Here is a 16,917-nt window from a genome sequence, read left to right as displayed (position 1 = left end):
CAGAGGATGAAGATAATCCATCCTATGGACCTGGAATGCACTAAAAAGTTAATCCAATCTTTGTCGCTCGATTCTCAAAACTTTTATTTTCTCATACTAATTACATGTTTTCTAAGGATCTTCCAAACATATTTGTTTCAAACTTTCAGTAAATGTTACACAGTACCTTCTGCATAATTTAACACAGCTTTTTTCCAAAAAACTGAATATTTTTGAATATATAAATAAAAAATTGCAAAAAAATGTTGTGAATTTTCATTACAATTGAAAAAAAAATCATCTTTAATTACTAAACTAAAATTTTGTAAAATCCCTGTGTTAAGTTGTAGCCAATATTCCAATAAATAATCTGTAAAAAGTTCAACTTCCTACCTCAAATACTTTGTGAGGAAAGATGTAATTTATAAGCGTTATTTTAACATTGCAAATATAGGGCGTTCCGGAGCCCCTTAAATATAGATCTTGCTGTAGAGGGAGAAAACTGTAGAGGAAGACAGAGCTTGGAATACATCCAGCAAATGAGGACATAGGTTGCAAGTGCTACTCCGAGATGAAGAGGTTGGCTCAAGAGAGGAATTCGTGGCGGCCCGCATCAAACAAATCAGAAGCCTAATGGAAAAAAAAGATCTTGCTTTCTTTTTTTTCTGATGACACACAACTATGCGAAGAATCGTGGCGGACATATCCAAGGAAATATGAAACATCCGAAACCTGAATATTTACCAACGCCATTCCAATAGTTCTGGAAGAAGGCACCGGAGCCTTACTAGGAAGTATGGAATCTACCAAACTGTATTGGTAGCTCCAACGGAAAGCACATCAGACTTAAAGGTCCTGATAAATATGGATCAACGTTTTATAATGCCAGTCCGTAGCCATGTTAGCTGCCTTTAGAACCACATGAATGATCTTTATCAGCTGACGTAGGGCATTATAACAGCAAGAGAAAGATGTTAGGAGACAGCTCTCACTTCCAGAGCATAAAGCTTTTCCGGAAGAAGACTGCTGTTCCTCTCACAAAATATATAATGAGACTGTATACTCATAGACAATTAACTAATAAAGTCAGAATTTTAACTACGGATTATGGAGAGGACGAATATCTGTTGAGCATTATTTTGGTTTGTTAGTGTCGAAGATCTGGGTGTTGAATACTTCAATGAATTGTGACATGAATAAAATCAGTTTGATAATTCACGTTATTCGTTTCTTTCATAACTTCATATAGATTGAGGATGGCGTATATTCTGTCATCTGTGCAGAACAATGTGAGAACTATTGACAACTCACATCAAAAAGCGAAAAATAAACAGTGACCTAAAAGCAATGCTATAGAGTTTCGTAATCCAGCATGTAGCTTCTTTCGTAGCCCAAGTGGAGCATTGTCTTTTCAGAATAGAGTGTGTTGTACTGTTGTACCGACATACCAATAGGATCTAATATTATTAGAGCATTGTTTTTTGACGAAGTAAGCACAATCTCAGGAAAGGAACAATTAAGGTGTGTCAGTCTGTGTGTATCAGTTTGTGTGTAAACGTGAAATTTGAGGAGGCAGTGCACTTAACACTGAACTGCAGTTCCAAGCTTGCCTCAGCAGTAGTTCAAAACTATGTGGATGTGTATTTCATATTTCATTACTCACATTTTATTGACATTACCTTCCTTATACTTACTTTAATAAAATCCCTGAAGTGCTTCGAAATGTCACTGCAGATATCAGAAACTATCTGATATATAGCAGCTATTGAAGCGCGAAACAATCACTGACGTGCATGTCTCAAATTGCTAACCAGAGTCCAAATGCAAGCCTTTCTTCTGGTTATATTGACTGTTGGTAATTAATCTTCTATTTTTAATTTTCCGCCTCATTTGTAATGGGAGGCAAAGTAAAGCGTCAACCGATATATGTACAAAGCATAGGACTAATGCTGAGGAAAGTTAGAACTGCAATTCAGTTTTAGGTGCTCTATCTCCACGTATTTCAAATTTACAAACTGCGACAGCTAAAATCTTCCTTTCCTCCGACATTTTGCTTACTTCCTCAAAAACAATAGCTCGCCTTGAGAAATAATACTCTCTCAGTATCAAAACTTTGTATCGTGGCTCTAATTATATAGTGTTGTATCCTGGGTGAAAATAATTAGCGCCAAGAAACAATAAAACAGCGTTCATGAGCTGCTTATTCTCTTCTGTTCCCTCTAGTGTAAACGCTTCTTAACAGATATAAGAGTATAGTAGCCTTACGTATCACTTCACATGCACCAGCTTCCAATCCACTGCACTTGTGTAACGATCGAAATTTTGAACTTCCTTTCGCGTTCTCTGTAATTTTTGTCGATATGTCGCTATGCATTAAACACTTATAGCCGTTTGTAATACTCATTTTGTTTTTGAATGTACACTAAAGAGCCAAAGAAACTGGTAAACCTGCCTAATATCTTGCAGCGCCCCCCGCGAGCACGCAGAAGTGCCGCAACATGACGTGGCATGGACTAGACTAATGTCTGAAGTAGTACTGGAGGGAACCGACACCATGAATCCTGCAGGGCTGTCCATAAATCCGTAAGAGAACGAGGGGGTGGAGATCTTTTCTGAATAGTCCGTTGCAGGGTATCCCACATACGGTTGGCATGAACATTACTAAGCATGTTTGGTGGCCAGTAGAAATGTTTAAATTCAGAAGAGTGTTCCTGGAGCCACTCGTAGCAATTCTGAACGTGTAGGGCGTCGCATTGTCTTGCTGGAACTGCTGAAGTCTGTCGGAATGCAAAATGGACGTGAATGGATGCAGTTGATCAGACAGGAGGCTTACATACGTGTCACCTGTCAGAGTCATATCTAGACGTATCAGGGGTCCCATATCACTGCAACTACACACGCCCCACACCATTACAAAGCCTCCACCAGCTTAAACAGTCCCCTAGTGATATGGAGGGTACATGGATTCATAAGGTTGTCTCCACACCCGTACTCGCCCATTCACTCGATGCAATTTGATATGAGACTTGTTCGACCAGGCAACATGCTTCCAGTCATCGACAGTCCAATTTCGGTGTTGACGGGCCCAGGCTAGGCGTAAAGTTTTGTGTCGTGCAGTCATCATGGGTACACGAGTTGGCCTTCGGCTTCGAAGCCCATATCGATGATGTTACGTTGAATTGTTTGCACGCTGACGTTGATTGCCCAGCACTGAAATCTGCAGCAATTTGCGGAAGGGTTGCTCTTCTGTCACGCTGAACGATTCTCTTCCGTCAGCATTGGTCCCTTTCTTGCAGGATCTTTTTCCGGCCACAGCGATGTCGGAGATTTGATGTCTTACCGGATTCCTGATATTCACGGTACACTCTTGAAGTGGCCGTACGGGAAAACCCCACTTCATCGCTACCTCGGAGATGCTGTGTCCCATCGCCCTTGCGCCGGATATAACACCACGTTCAAACTCACTTAAATCTTGATAAGCAGTAGTAACCGATCTATCAACTACGTTGTCTTATAGAGGCGTTGCCGACCGCAGCGCCGTATTCTGCTTGTTTACATATCTCTGTATTTGAGTACACATGGCTATACCAGTTTCTTTGGCGCTTCAGTGTAGAACGAATGGAATGGCTACCTTGTTGTCTTATAGAGGCGTTGCCGACTGCAGCGCCGTATTCTGCTTGTTTACATATCTCTGTATTTGAGTACGCATGGCTATACCAGTTTCTTTGGCGCTTCAGTGTGGAACGAATGGAATGGCTGCCTTGTTGTCTTATAGAGGCGTTGCCGACCGCAGCGCCGTATTCTGCTTGTTTACATATCTCTGTATTTGAGTACACATGGCTATACCAGTTTCTTTGGCGCTTCAGTGTAGAACGAATGGAATGGCTACCTTGTTGTCTTATAGAGGCGTTGCCGACCGCAGCGCCGTATTCTGCTTGTTTACATATCTCTGTATTTGAGTACGCATGGCTATACCAGTTTCTTTGGCGCTTCAGTGTGGAACGAATGGAATGGCTGCCTTGTTGTCTTATAGAGGCGTTGCCGACCGCAGCGCCGTATTCTGCTTGTTTACATATCTCTGTATTTGAGTACACATGGCTATACCAGTTTCTTTGGCGCTTCAGTGTAGAACGAATGGAATGGCTACCTTGTTGTCTTATAGAGGCGTTGCCGACCGCAGCGCCGTATTCTGCTTGTTTACATATCTCTGTATTTGAGTACGCATGGCTATACCAGTTTCTTTGGCGCTTCAGTGTAGAACGAATGGAATGGCTACCTTGTTGTCTTATAGAGGCGTTGCCGACCGCAGCGCCGTATTCTGCTTGTTTACATATCTCTGTATTTGAGTACGCATGGCTATACCAGTTTCTTTGGCGCTTCAGTGTAGAACGAATGGAATGGCTACCTTGTTGTCTTATAGAGGCGTTGCCGACCGCAGCGCCGTATTCTGATTGTTTACGTATCTCTGTATTTGAATACGCATGGCTATACCAGTTTCTTTGGCGCTTCAGTGTAGAACGAATGGAATGGCTACCTTGTTGTCTTATAGAGGCGTTGCCGACCGCAGCGCCGTATTCTGCTTGTTTACATATCTCTGTATTTGAGTACGCATGGCTATACCAGTTTCTTTGGCGCTTCAGTGTAGAACGAATGGAATGGCTGCCTTGTTGTCTTATAGAGGCGTTGCCGACCGCAGCGCCGTATTCTGCTTGTTTACATATCTCTGTATTTGAGTACGCATGGCTATACCAGTTTCTTTGGCGCTTCAGTGTAGAACGAATGGAATGGCTACCTTGTTGTCTTATAGAGGCGTTGCCGACCGCAGCGCCGTATTCTGCTTGTTTACATATCTCTGTATTTGAGTACGCATGGCTATACCAGTTTCTTTGGCGCTTTAGTGTAGAACGAATGGAATGGCTACCTTGTTGTCTTATAGAGGCGTTGCCGACCGCAGCGCTGTATTCTGCTTGTTTACATATCTCTGTATTTGAGTACGCATGGCTATACCAGTTTCTTTGGCGCTTTAGTGTAGAACGAATGGAATGGCTACCTTGTTGTCTTATAGAGGCGTTGCCGACCGCAGCGCCGTATTCTGCTTGTTTACATATCTCTGTATTTGAGTACGCATGGCTATACCAGTTTCTTTGGCGCTTTAGTGTAGAACGAATGGAATGGCTACCTTGTTGTCTTATAGAGGCGTTGCCGACCGCAGCGCCGTATTCTGCTTGTTTACATATCTCTATATTTGAGTACGCATGGCTATACCAATTTCTTTGGCGCTTCAGTGTAGAATGAATTGAATGACTGCCTTGATGCGGCCTCCCCGTCAGCTTACGGGCAGAGTGGAGCTGTTGCGCAGGGTTGCATACTCACAGCTCCTGCAGCGCCGTCAGCTTGGTGAGCGCCAGCGGGACGTGCGTGAGAAGGTTGTCGTCCAGGTGCCTGCAACACAACACAACACGACATGAGACGACATAACAGGCCACACATCACTCACAATTAGCCGCAGCCTGCCCGCTGGATGACGAAACGAGGCGACGAACTCCGCACGCTATAACTCTACGCGCGCCGATTTGCGGCTATTATGTTAATGGTCGCACCGGCGGGACCTGACGTGCCATTATGCAGATTGCACCATAGGCAGAGCATTAGATATGTCGCCTCATTTGCAACCATAATTCTCACTTTAACGACGGTGTCAGCGAACAGACTCAATTTGTAGGATATAGATTTAAACAATCTTCAGTTCAGCGAAACTGCAGTGCCAGTGGCCTCTGTCTATTCCCTCATACACTCTTCACACAACCTCTTTCCAAAACACACTTGTGCGGTTACTTTACGCACTTTACTTGTTGTTAAGTTAGCTGCTGCCAAAGATATTCATCTAGTGGCTGATGATTGCTTTTTGACCGTGTTTGCTTGTGAAAATCCAATTGCGCAACTATGGTTCTGCGTCGAGGATATGCAAATGTTTCTTCTATAACACCCAATGAATGTTACGGTGAACCGTTACAAACCTCTACGACAAGTAGAGGGAAGTGAGTAGGTAATATTCTGAATAGGAACCAATCGTCAGAAACGGACCGTTTCCGTTCTAAGGCGGTTTCAGTTCAGATGTTTAACTCATCCACTTCTGCTTGAGGAATTTAATTAGACATGACGAACTCAGCATACTGTACGCACAGAACAGTACTACTGCACTACAACAGTGGCTCGATGTGGCAGCCACCAACGTTGTTACAGACATTAAACCTACGAAGCACGTTCTGGTACACACTCACCATCACATTTGATGTCTCTTCAGTTTCTAGTGCAGTGGCCAGACGTCGTGCTAGCTCATCTTCCTCTGTCTCTACAGGAGTTCTCGTAAATGAAACTTTGCATATGGCGGAACTGGGTTTCGACAAGGCAGTATGTGTCGTCTAGCGGAATTGCTTGCTGTATTTCGTCTGTGCGAGCTGCTCTGCTGGCCACTAACCTTCTTAGCCAGCTGCTTTACATGAATGTTATTGTTTGGTAGTTGTTCATCGGTTTTCACCTTTAGTGGTCTCTGTTAAAGCTCTCCTAGCTGTACTTTGTTCCTACAGCACATCGGCGTAGTTGACATCTGATTTGGTTTGGTTGTGCTCTCCTTCTTAGCCCTCTCCGTCATCGTGACACATTCTATGGGACTTCCAGCTTGTTAATTGGTTGCTGGTTTTATAACTCTGGAACCTGAGGGGGGGTCTGGAAGATATAGTGCTCGTCGTTTTAGATTGGGTCAGAGCAATTTTACTATTTGTTTAATGTCTGAAAAATTATTATCGCCCTTTAAAGGCTGCACTGTTTTCAATTCTATACATTTATATAAAGGGGTAAGTCTTCCTTGACAGTTGCTTAAATTTCAGCAAATGTTTTTAAATTCCTTTAGAGGTATCTTAAGATAATTGCTTTTTGGTATTTTAATCCATCCATTAAAGGTGGTTGAGAGTAAATTTTATCCTGATTTGGGAAATGACTTTTATGTGCCTTTGAAAAGTGGGTCAGTCTGAATTGGGTCCTATGTAATGAATAGTTCAAACCAAACCTTAATGATCCTCCTGTGTTCTTATTATCGGGTGCATTAAGGTTGAGTATTACATCTCCATCCACTGCTACCAACTAACATGTTTTTTAGTAGAACAGCTTTATTAATTCCAGTTCAGTCTGCTTCGATAGACTCAACTTATTGGTGTAACATTGCTTAAGCTACTCCATGCATAGCCTGGCAACTAGGTCAATTAAGGAGACTGGGAAATGTTTAACATGTCTTATGTTCATCTTAATATGGTGAGGAAGTTGCCTTAATGTGAATTTTGAGTAACTTTATGGATTAATGTGCATAAATTTTTGAAATACCTGAATTTTCCCAGATTTTATTGCGCTGAAAATTTTTAAAATTCAGTTTTAATTAAGCTCTGTTTAGACATTGGGTTTGAACTTGTTTACTGTTTAAACTGCTGAGCCTGCCCCTAAAACGAAATTTTGCTTCATTGTTGGAAGTAGATTTTGCTTCATTTAATGTCTGTATAAATATCTGTTCTGCTTGTTCAGATTCATGAACTTGTCTATAAAACCACAAGCTTCATAACTGTTCTACGTATGCTACCAGTGTAAAATATCCCAAGTGTCTCAGTAAATAAAGAATACAATTGTATGTTTAGTGTATCCATGACTAGCGCTTAGTCCTTCTACTCCAGGAGCCTGTGTCCTGTAATACTACAATATCAGTTCCAAAGGTCACCGACACTCTGCCAGGCAGCTGGGCTTAACGCTTTGGCTCATTATTGTAAATGCCACATATCTAAGTAATGAGCATCTGATCAGACTGGCCACTATTGTTCACTACATAAGTTTTTTTTACTGATTGGCTATTTTGGCTTGTGTAACATGAATTGTGACTTGCCATTATTCAAGTAAATCTATCTGAACTTACTCTTAAAAGTAACTGTTTCGCAAACCGTATTTGCCAGAGTGGAGATTAAAGGAAAGTGCTGTGATTGGCTGAGAGATGAAGTATTAGGAAAACTTGCTTTCAAATGACGGAAGAATCACTTAATGCTAGACATGGATTCGTACTCACAAAGCTCTCAGCGCTGGCACGGTTAAGAACCCATCGTCGTGGATGTGCGTTATCTGGTTCCTCTTGAGTAGTCTGCAAACAACAAAACAACAAAAGATAGCCTTAATGACAAATGCCATACAGATGCCCAAATATTGCAGGGTTGCAGAAAACAATCCAAATCATAAAGCACGATTCTTTGAACGCCTTACGGTCGGTCTCTCTCTCTCTCTCTCTCTCTTTCTCACACACACACACTTGTAAACTGACTTTTCATAACGTGCCTAGAGAAAGCGACAGAGAAATCCTGAAGTTATTGATAAGTAACAAGAATATTTTCACGTGCTCTAAACTGCAAAGGTGTTACAGAGAAACTGAAGTGACATTGTGAAAATTCGTAATTTCGTAACTACTGTGCTAATAGTAAACAGCAATAATAAGTCTGTCTACAAATAAACATATTGTATGTAGTGACCTCAATTATTTTTTCTTTATTGCATTTCGTTTCCACCCCCAGAGGGGGGGCGGGGGGGGGGGGGGGGTGGACTGGCAGCAGCGTAATCGGCGGCTCTACAGCCTACCGAAAAGTTGAAAAACATAATGAGAATATAAACAAACAATAGAAACAGGTGATAAAACGGTGACATTATAAAAAAGATGTAAAATGGCGGAGAGTTGTGAAATATAAAACATGAAAACACGATGCGAACGAAGACACACAGTAAATAGACAGGCACAATTAAAAAAACACGGCGACAGTCTGGTTTCTGTTCGCACGAGATAAAAAAACCAACTAGTGACAGTATGGTTGCCATTTGCAACACTGACAGAGGACGGACAACACTGAACATTCACTTTAAACGGCACTACAGAGGCGACATGACGACAGATGGGGGCGAGGGGAGGACCCAGACCAATGAGGGGGAAGAAAAAGCTGGCAGGATGGAAAAGGGAGGGAGCCGATGGAGAGAGAGAGAGGACATAGAAAAAAAGGGGGACAGGGCGGACACAGAAGGATTGGGGGAGGCAGTGGAGGGGAAAGCAAAAGCACTTGGGGGAGAGAAGGGAGTCAGTAGGTGGGGAAAAAACAGGATGGAAGTGGGGAGAGGGAGCCTGGGAAAAGGACAGAGGGAGGGAGGGGGAGGTTAGGCTCAGAGTTGATAGGAGGAATAAATTGAGGGAGAGAGCGCATCATCTGGGAGGGGGAGGTGATGGAAGCCACCTTGGGAAAGGAGATGAAGGGTGTAGAGGTGGAGGGTAGGGGGAAGGAGTGGCAGAGTGCAGGGTTGGAGAGGAGCAACCAGGGGATCAAGTCGGCAGGAGGTGTAGAGGACGCACTGCACGGAGTGGCTGCACAGTTTGAGGCATCATTCACAGACTGTGCGGTCCCTCCCACCAGAGTTTTGAGTCCTCCCTTGGGCATGGGTGTGAGTGTTGTTTTTAGCATAGGTTAGTTTAAGTTAGTTTCAGTAGTGTGTACGTCTAGGGACCAACGACCTAAGCAGTTTTGTCCCTTAGGAATTCACACACATTTGAACTCATACACAGAGGACGTGGATATGTTCAAGGAAAAGGAGCAGATGGGGGAAAGGGATCAGGTCATAGAGAATGTGCGGGACAGGAGGCATATACGGAAGGCAAAATGGAGTGCATGGTGGTCGAGGACCTGGAGGGACTTATAGAATTTTTTGGTGTATGTGTGTGTGTGTGTGTGGGGGGGGGGGGGCGGATATCCAGGCGGGACTGGCATAACAGAGGATGGGACGGATTAAGGATTTGTAGGTGTGGTGGATGGTAGAGGGGTTCAACCCCTACGTCCAGCCAGAAGAGTTTAAGGAGACAGAGGTTGTTTTGGGCTTTGGATTGGATAGAGTGGAGATTAGGGATCCAGGTGATTGATCCCAAGAGTTCCAAATATATCTGTAACCACTTTCATAGCGACTGTGAAGTGGCACACAGAATGACTCGACGACTTTAACCCGACTAGTGTGGTATGTGATGAAATTTGTGCGCAAACTAAGACAGAACAGAACAATTACAATATTTATTTTGCAATAAGTAATGTAACGCATTTCTTCTCGGCAAATTTAGGTTGAAAAAAATGCGGAATTTGTTGTGGGACATGGTAGAATATTCCCGCTTCAGCCCTTATAGTTCCACGAAGTTCCGATAGATAGCATCACCATACAAAGCCTTAAAAATAGTGTCTTTAAGGAGGTGCATGCCAGGCAGAGAGCTGCCATTGAGTTTCTTTCGATGGAAAATCAGAGCATCGCAGTTATTGATAGGCGCTTGCAAAATGTCTACGGAGGCGTGGCAGAGAACAAGAGCACGGTGAATAGTTGGGCGAGGAATATATGATCATCCCAACAAGATCGCGCAAACCTGTCCACTCTCCCGCATGCTGGCAGGCCACGCACAGCTGTGACTCCTACAATGTTGGAAAGTGCGGAAACTTCCATCTGTTTCGTCCTATGAAAGATGCACTCTGAGGGAAGCAGTATGTAGGTGATGGGGAGGTTACTCATGCAGCAAGAAGTCGGCTCCGATGTCGACAAGTAGAGTGATACCATATAGATATACACGCCCTCACAGTAAGATGGCGTGTGGAAGATTATGTAGAAAAATAGGTTTTTGTAGGCAATAGACTGGGGGATAATGTGGTATGTTGGAATACTGAACAAAACCAACCTGCTTTCAGAAAAAATTTCGTTGCATTCCTTATTGAACGGCACATGTATATTATGTCTTCGAAAATACAGGGTGTTACAAAAAGGTACGGCCAAACTTTCAGAAAACATTCCTCACACACAAATAAAGAAAAGATATTATGTGGACACGTGTCCGAAAACGCTTAATTTCCATGTTAGAGCTCATTTTAGTTTCGTCAGTATGTACTGTACTTCCTCGATTCACCGCCAGTTGGCCCAACTGAAGGAAGGTAATGTTGACTTCATTGCTCTACAGTACTAGCATCAAGCACATCAGTACGTAGCATCAACAGGTTAGTGTTCATCACGAACGTGGTTTTGCAGTCAGTGCAATGTTTACAAATGCGGAGTTGGTAGATGCCTATTTGATATATGGATTAGCACGGGGCAGTAGCCGTGGCGCGGTACGTTTGTATCGAGACAGATTTCCAGAACGAAGGTGTCCCGACAGGAATACGTTCGAAGCAATTGATCGGCATCTTAGGGAGCACGGAACATTTCAGCCTATGACTCGCGACTGGGGAAGACCTAGAACGACGAGGACAACTGCAATGGACGAGGCAATTCTTCGTTCAGTTGACGATAACCCTAATGTCAGCGTCTGAGAAGTTGCTGCTGTACAAGGTAACGTTGACCACGTCACTGTATGGAGAGTGCTACGGGAGAACCAGTTGTTTCCGTACCATGTACAGCGTGTGCAGGCACTATCGGCAGCTGATTAGCCTCCACGGGTACAAATCTGCGAATGGTTCATGCAACAATGTGTCAATCCTCATTTCAGTGCAAATGTTCTCTTCACGGATGAGGCTTCATTCCAAATTGTAAATTTTCACAATCAATATGTGTGGGCTGGCGAGAATCCGCACGCAATTGTGCAATCACATCATCAACACAGATTTTCTGTGAACGTTTGGGAAGGTATTGTTGGTGACGTCTTGATTGGGCCCCATGTTGTTCCACCTACGCTCAATGGAGCACGTTATCATGATTTCATACGGGATACTCTACCTGTGCTGCTAGAACATGTGCCTTTACAAGTACGACACAACATGTGGTTCATGCACGATGGAGCTCCTGCACATTTCAGTCGAAGTGTTCGTACGCTTCTCAACAACAGATTCGGTGACCAATGGATTGGTAGAGGCGGACTAATTCCATGGCCTCTACGCTCTCCTGACCTCAACCCTCTTGACTTTCATTTATGGGGGCATTTGAAAGCTCTTGTCTACGTAACCCCGGTACCAAATGTAGAGACTCTTCGTGCTCGTATTGTGGACGGCTGTGATACAATACACCATTCTCCAGGTCTTCATTAGCGCATCAGGGATTCCATGCGACGGAGGGTGGATGCATGTATCCTCGCTAACGGAGGACATTTTGAACATTCCCTGTAACAAAGTGTATGGAGTCACGCTGGTACGTTCTGTTGCTGTGTGTTTCCATCCAATGATTAATGTGATTTGAAGAGAAGTAATAAAATGAGCTCTAACATGGAAAGTAAGCGTTTCCGGACACATGCCCACATAACATATTTTCTTTCTTTGTGTGTGAGGAATGTTTCCTGAAAGTTTGGCCGTAGCTTTTTGAAACACCCTGTAGATTGTGGTAACAGACTGACATGTGTATTCAACTCCAAAATAGTTTTGCTCACTATGCTTCCACATTACTTCTTTTGCCCCTCCAGTAGACTTTTTTCCTCTGCATTGCCTAGATAGGAAGATATTACGATTTTTGATTATTTTGAGGAGGCGATGATTACCGAAACTGGTTTCCTAAAGTGACAATGGCACTGTGTGCAAACGAAGAATTTACAAAAATTTCCAATGTGACGGACAAGTTACACTCCTGGAAATTGAAATAAGAACACCGTGAATTCATTGTCCCAGGAAGGGGAAACTTTATTGACACATTCCTGGGGTCAGATACATCACATGATCACACTGACAGAACCACAGGCACATAGACACAGGCAACAGAGCATGCACAATGTCGGCACTAGTACAGTGTATATCCACCTTTCGCAGCAATGCAGGCTGCTATTCTCCCATGGAGACGATCGTAGAGATGCTGGATGTAGTCCTGTGGAACGGCTTGCCATGCCATTTCCACCTGGCGCCTCAGTTGGACCAGCGTTCGTGCTGGACGTGCAGACCGCGTGAGACGACGCTTCATCCAGTCCCAAACATGCTCAATGGGGGACAGATCCGGAGATCTTGCTGGCCAGGGTAGTTGACTTACACCTTCTAGAGCACGTTGGGTGACACGGGATACATGCGGACGTGCATTGTCCTGTTGGAACAGCAAGTTCCCTTGCCGGTCTAGGAATGGTAGAACGATGGGTTCGATGACGGTTTGGATGTACTGTGCACTATTCAGTGTCCCCTCGACGATCACCAGTGGTGTACGGCCAGTGTAGGAGATCGCTCCCCACACCATGATGCCGGGTGTTGGCCCTGTGTGCCTCGGTCGTATGCAGTCCTGATTGTGGCGCTCACCTGCACGGCGCCAAACACGCATACGACCATCATTGGCACCAAGGCAGAAGCGACTCTCATCGCTGAAGACGACACGTCTCCATTCGTCCCTCCATTCACGCCTGTCGCGACACCACTGGAGGCGGGCTGCACGATGTTGGGGCGTGAGCGGAAGACGGCCTAACGGTGTGCGGGACCGTAGCCCAGCTTCATGGAGACGGTTGCGAATGGTCCTCGCCGATACCCCAGGAGCAAGTGTGTCCCTAATTTGCTGGGAAGTGGCGGTGCGGTCCCCTACGGCACTGCGTAGGATCCTACGGTCTTGGCGTGCATCCGTGCTTCGCTGCGGTCCGGTCCCAGGTCGACGGGCACGTGCACCTTCCGCCGACCACTGGCGACAATATCGATGTACTGTGGAGACCTCACGCCCCACGTGTTGAGCAATTCGGCGGTACGTCCACCCGGCCTCCCGCATGCCCACTATACGCCCTCGCTCAAAGTCCGTCAACTGCACATACGGTTCACGTCCACGCTGTCGCGGCATGCTACCAGTGTTAAAGACTGCGATGGAGCTCCGTATGCCACGGCAAACTGGCTGACACTGACGGCGGCGGTGCACAAATGCTGCGCAGCTAGCGCCATTCGACGGCCAACACCGCGGTTCCTGGTGTGTCCGCTGTGCCGTGCGTGTGATCATTGCTTGTACAGCCCTCTCGCAGTGTCCGGAGCAAGTATGGTGGGTCTGACACACCGGTGTCAATGTGTTCTTTTTTCCATTTCCAGGAGTGTATAATTTTGCATATTGCTCCTTGTAACAGATTTTATGGAGTTCAGCTGTTTCGTCGTGTTTGGTTATTTTTCACCGACTACTCGTGAATTTTATCTGCTCTATGTCAATCTTACCTTATTCATCGCGAGTAACAACTGATAATTCTGCATAATTAGCTGTCATTCTTTCATTTTTCTGACATTATCTACTGACTAATTGCGTATTGTGTCTCATCAGTTCATCACCTATGCCTTTCATTATATTTAACCATACTACCGAGCAGAAATAATGGGATTGTGCGTGCTAATTTGAGCCTTGCAGGGACTTAGGGTATAGAATCGATTACTGCAGACCCTATTAAAATTGTTATGAATTATTTAACAAATCCAATATACTGTTTTCTTTGTACTACTTTAAAATGGACCACCTGCTAAAATGTTTACCTTACCTAACGGGTGCTAATTTCTCGAAGCAAACTAAATTGCTCGTATTCCACAAGAAAACAGAACTTTTCCTCGTGCTTCATGACTTTTTATTTGACATGATCTTGGTTTCGAGTTACAAAACAACTTGACACTGAGGTGGCAAAAGTCGTGTCGGAGCTTCTTTTTCTCGGCGTAGTGCGGCAATTCGGCGTGACGTGAACACAACGAGTCGTCGGGAGTCCCTGCAGAAATATTGAAACATGCTGCAGCTGCCTCCATAACCGTCCATAATTGTGAAATTGTTGTCGCTGCAGGATTTTGTACATGAGTTGACCTCTCGATTATGTCCCATTAATATTCGACAGGATTCATATCGATCTGGGTGGCCAAATCATTCGCTCGAATTGTCCAGAATGTTCTGCAAACCAATCTCGAATAACTGTGGCCTGGAGATATGGCGTATTGTCATTCATAAAAATTCCATCATTGTTTGGGAATATGAAGTTAGTGAATGGCTGAAATGGTCTCCAAGTAACCGAATATCAGCACTTCCAGTGTCGGTTGGACCAGAGAGTCCAGTCCATTCCATGTAAACACAGCTCACACCATTATGGAGCCACCACCAACCTTCACAGTGCGTTGTTGACAACTTTGGTCCATCGCTTCGTGTGGTGTGCGCCACACTCGTACCTTACCACCAGATCTTTACAACTGAAATCTGAACTCATTTGACAAACCCAAGGTTTTCCGGTCGTCTAGGGCCCAACCGATATAGTCACCAGCCCCGGAGGCGATTTAGTGCTGTTATCAAAGGGACTCGCGTTGGTCGTCTACTAGCATAGTGCATTAACGCCAAACGTCGTACATTGATTCTGTGCTTATTTCACGCAATGTTGCTTGTTACTGGTGCCGGCAACTATACGCAAACACCGCTACTGTTGGTTGTTAAGTAAAGGCTGTTGGCCATTTCGTTATCAATGATGAGGGTAATGCCTGAAATTTGGTATTCTCGGCACACACTTTATTCTGTGCGTCTCGGAATACTGAATTCTGTAAGATGTACCACACATCTACCTCCAACTATCAAAATATGTTAATTCCGCCGCGCGGGATTAACCGAGCGGTCTACAGCGCTGCAGTCATGGACTGTGCGGCTGGTCCCAGCGGAGGTTCGAGTCCTCCCTCGAGCATGGGTGTGTGAGTATGTCCTTAGGATAATTTAGGTTAAGTAGTGTGTAAGCTTAGGGACTGATGACCTTAGCAGTCAAGTCCCACACACTCACACACATTTGAACATTTGTTAATTCCTGTCGTGCGGCCATAATCACGTCGAAAACTATTTCCCATGAATCACCTGAGTACAAATGACAGCTCCGCTAATTAACTGCCCTTTCATACCTCGTGTAGGCGATACTACTGCCAGCTGTATAGGTGCATATCAGTACCCCATGACGTTTATCACCTCAGTGCGTAGTGTTAAGAATGAAATGACTGAAACATTATCTTCTGGCTATTGTGAAACATGGAATCTACAAGAACGAAGGGATTGGGTGGCAATTTGTTGTTTTGTCGCACAATCACAGATGCATGATGGTATCCAGAACAACCGCTGGTGACATCACACGGAGCAGCTGAACAGACCGCAACCGGATACTGATGAGTCACGAAGAGTAATGAAACCACTTAATTCTACAAGTCTTCGAGAGTGTGTCGCTGAATGAGATTCACACAACGAATAAGACGATGAAACAACCAGCCTGGATAGCTACATGGTTTAACGCGGCGCTTCCGGGAAGTGGAGGTGCGCCGGCCCCGCGTAGAATGCTCAGAATGTGCAGGCCAGCCCAGATGTGGGTTTTCGGCGATTTCGCGCATACCACTAGATGAATACTGGGTCGGTACCCAAGTTCTGCCTCAGTTACACGATTTTCAAACATCTGGAGAACTTTCGCTTACTTTCCAATGAATAAGGCTTTACGCAGGCAGTTGGAGTACCGTATTCCACCCGAGGGAGTCACTGGGTGGCGACAGGAAATGCATCAGCCACACCTTAAATTATCCATGTGAAATCCGTTAATATCCATGCCGGCACTGTGCTGATGGGAAAAAAGGCACAAGAAAGGAGAAGATGAAGCAGAAGAGTAAGAAGATAACGATAATACTGGTCGTACACATTTACAAGTGGGCTACGATCAGGCGAATGTGAAAGGTCAAGAAGGTAATTCGATGCTCCATCGTGCACTTTCCTTCTTTTTGTGCGGTTCTAGTCGTGTTTCAAACCGCTTTGTCTCCTGGAGACTCCGAACGAGATCGCGCAGTGGTTAGCACACTGGACTCGCATTCGGGAGGACGACAGTTCAATCCCGCGCCCGGCCATTCTGATTTGGGCTTTCTGTGATTTCCCTACATCGCTTCAGGCAAATGCCAGGATGGTTTCTTTGACAGGGCACGGCCGTCTACGTTTCCCATCCTTCCCTAA

At 44.7% G+C, this 16,917-nt stretch overlaps 1 protein-coding gene across 1 annotated transcript in view; it reads right to left on the bottom strand.

The window, feature by feature from the left end:
- The window catches only part of LOC124622852 (lutropin-choriogonadotropic hormone receptor-like), a 315,610-nt gene extending 299,722 nt beyond the window's left edge, over positions 1-15,888 (bottom strand). Inside the window, exons 1-3 of the mRNA XM_047148644.1 lie at positions 15,884-15,888; positions 8,081-8,152; positions 5,353-5,421 (exon numbers count right to left, since the gene is read on the bottom strand). Of these exons, the coding sequence (XP_047004600.1) occupies positions 5,353-5,421; positions 8,081-8,152; positions 15,884-15,888 (146 nt within the window). The remainder of the gene's footprint in view (positions 1-5,352; positions 5,422-8,080; positions 8,153-15,883) is intronic.
- Positions 15,889-16,917: the final 1,029 nt, after the last annotated feature.

This window comes from Schistocerca americana, chromosome 7 (assembly GCF_021461395.2).
Source record: "Schistocerca americana isolate TAMUIC-IGC-003095 chromosome 7, iqSchAmer2.1, whole genome shotgun sequence".
In the NCBI taxonomy this organism is placed as follows: domain Eukaryota; kingdom Metazoa; phylum Arthropoda; class Insecta; order Orthoptera; family Acrididae; genus Schistocerca; species Schistocerca americana.
The sequence above is the reverse complement of the archived record's forward strand: the minus strand, read 5'-3'. Positions and strand labels throughout refer to the sequence as shown.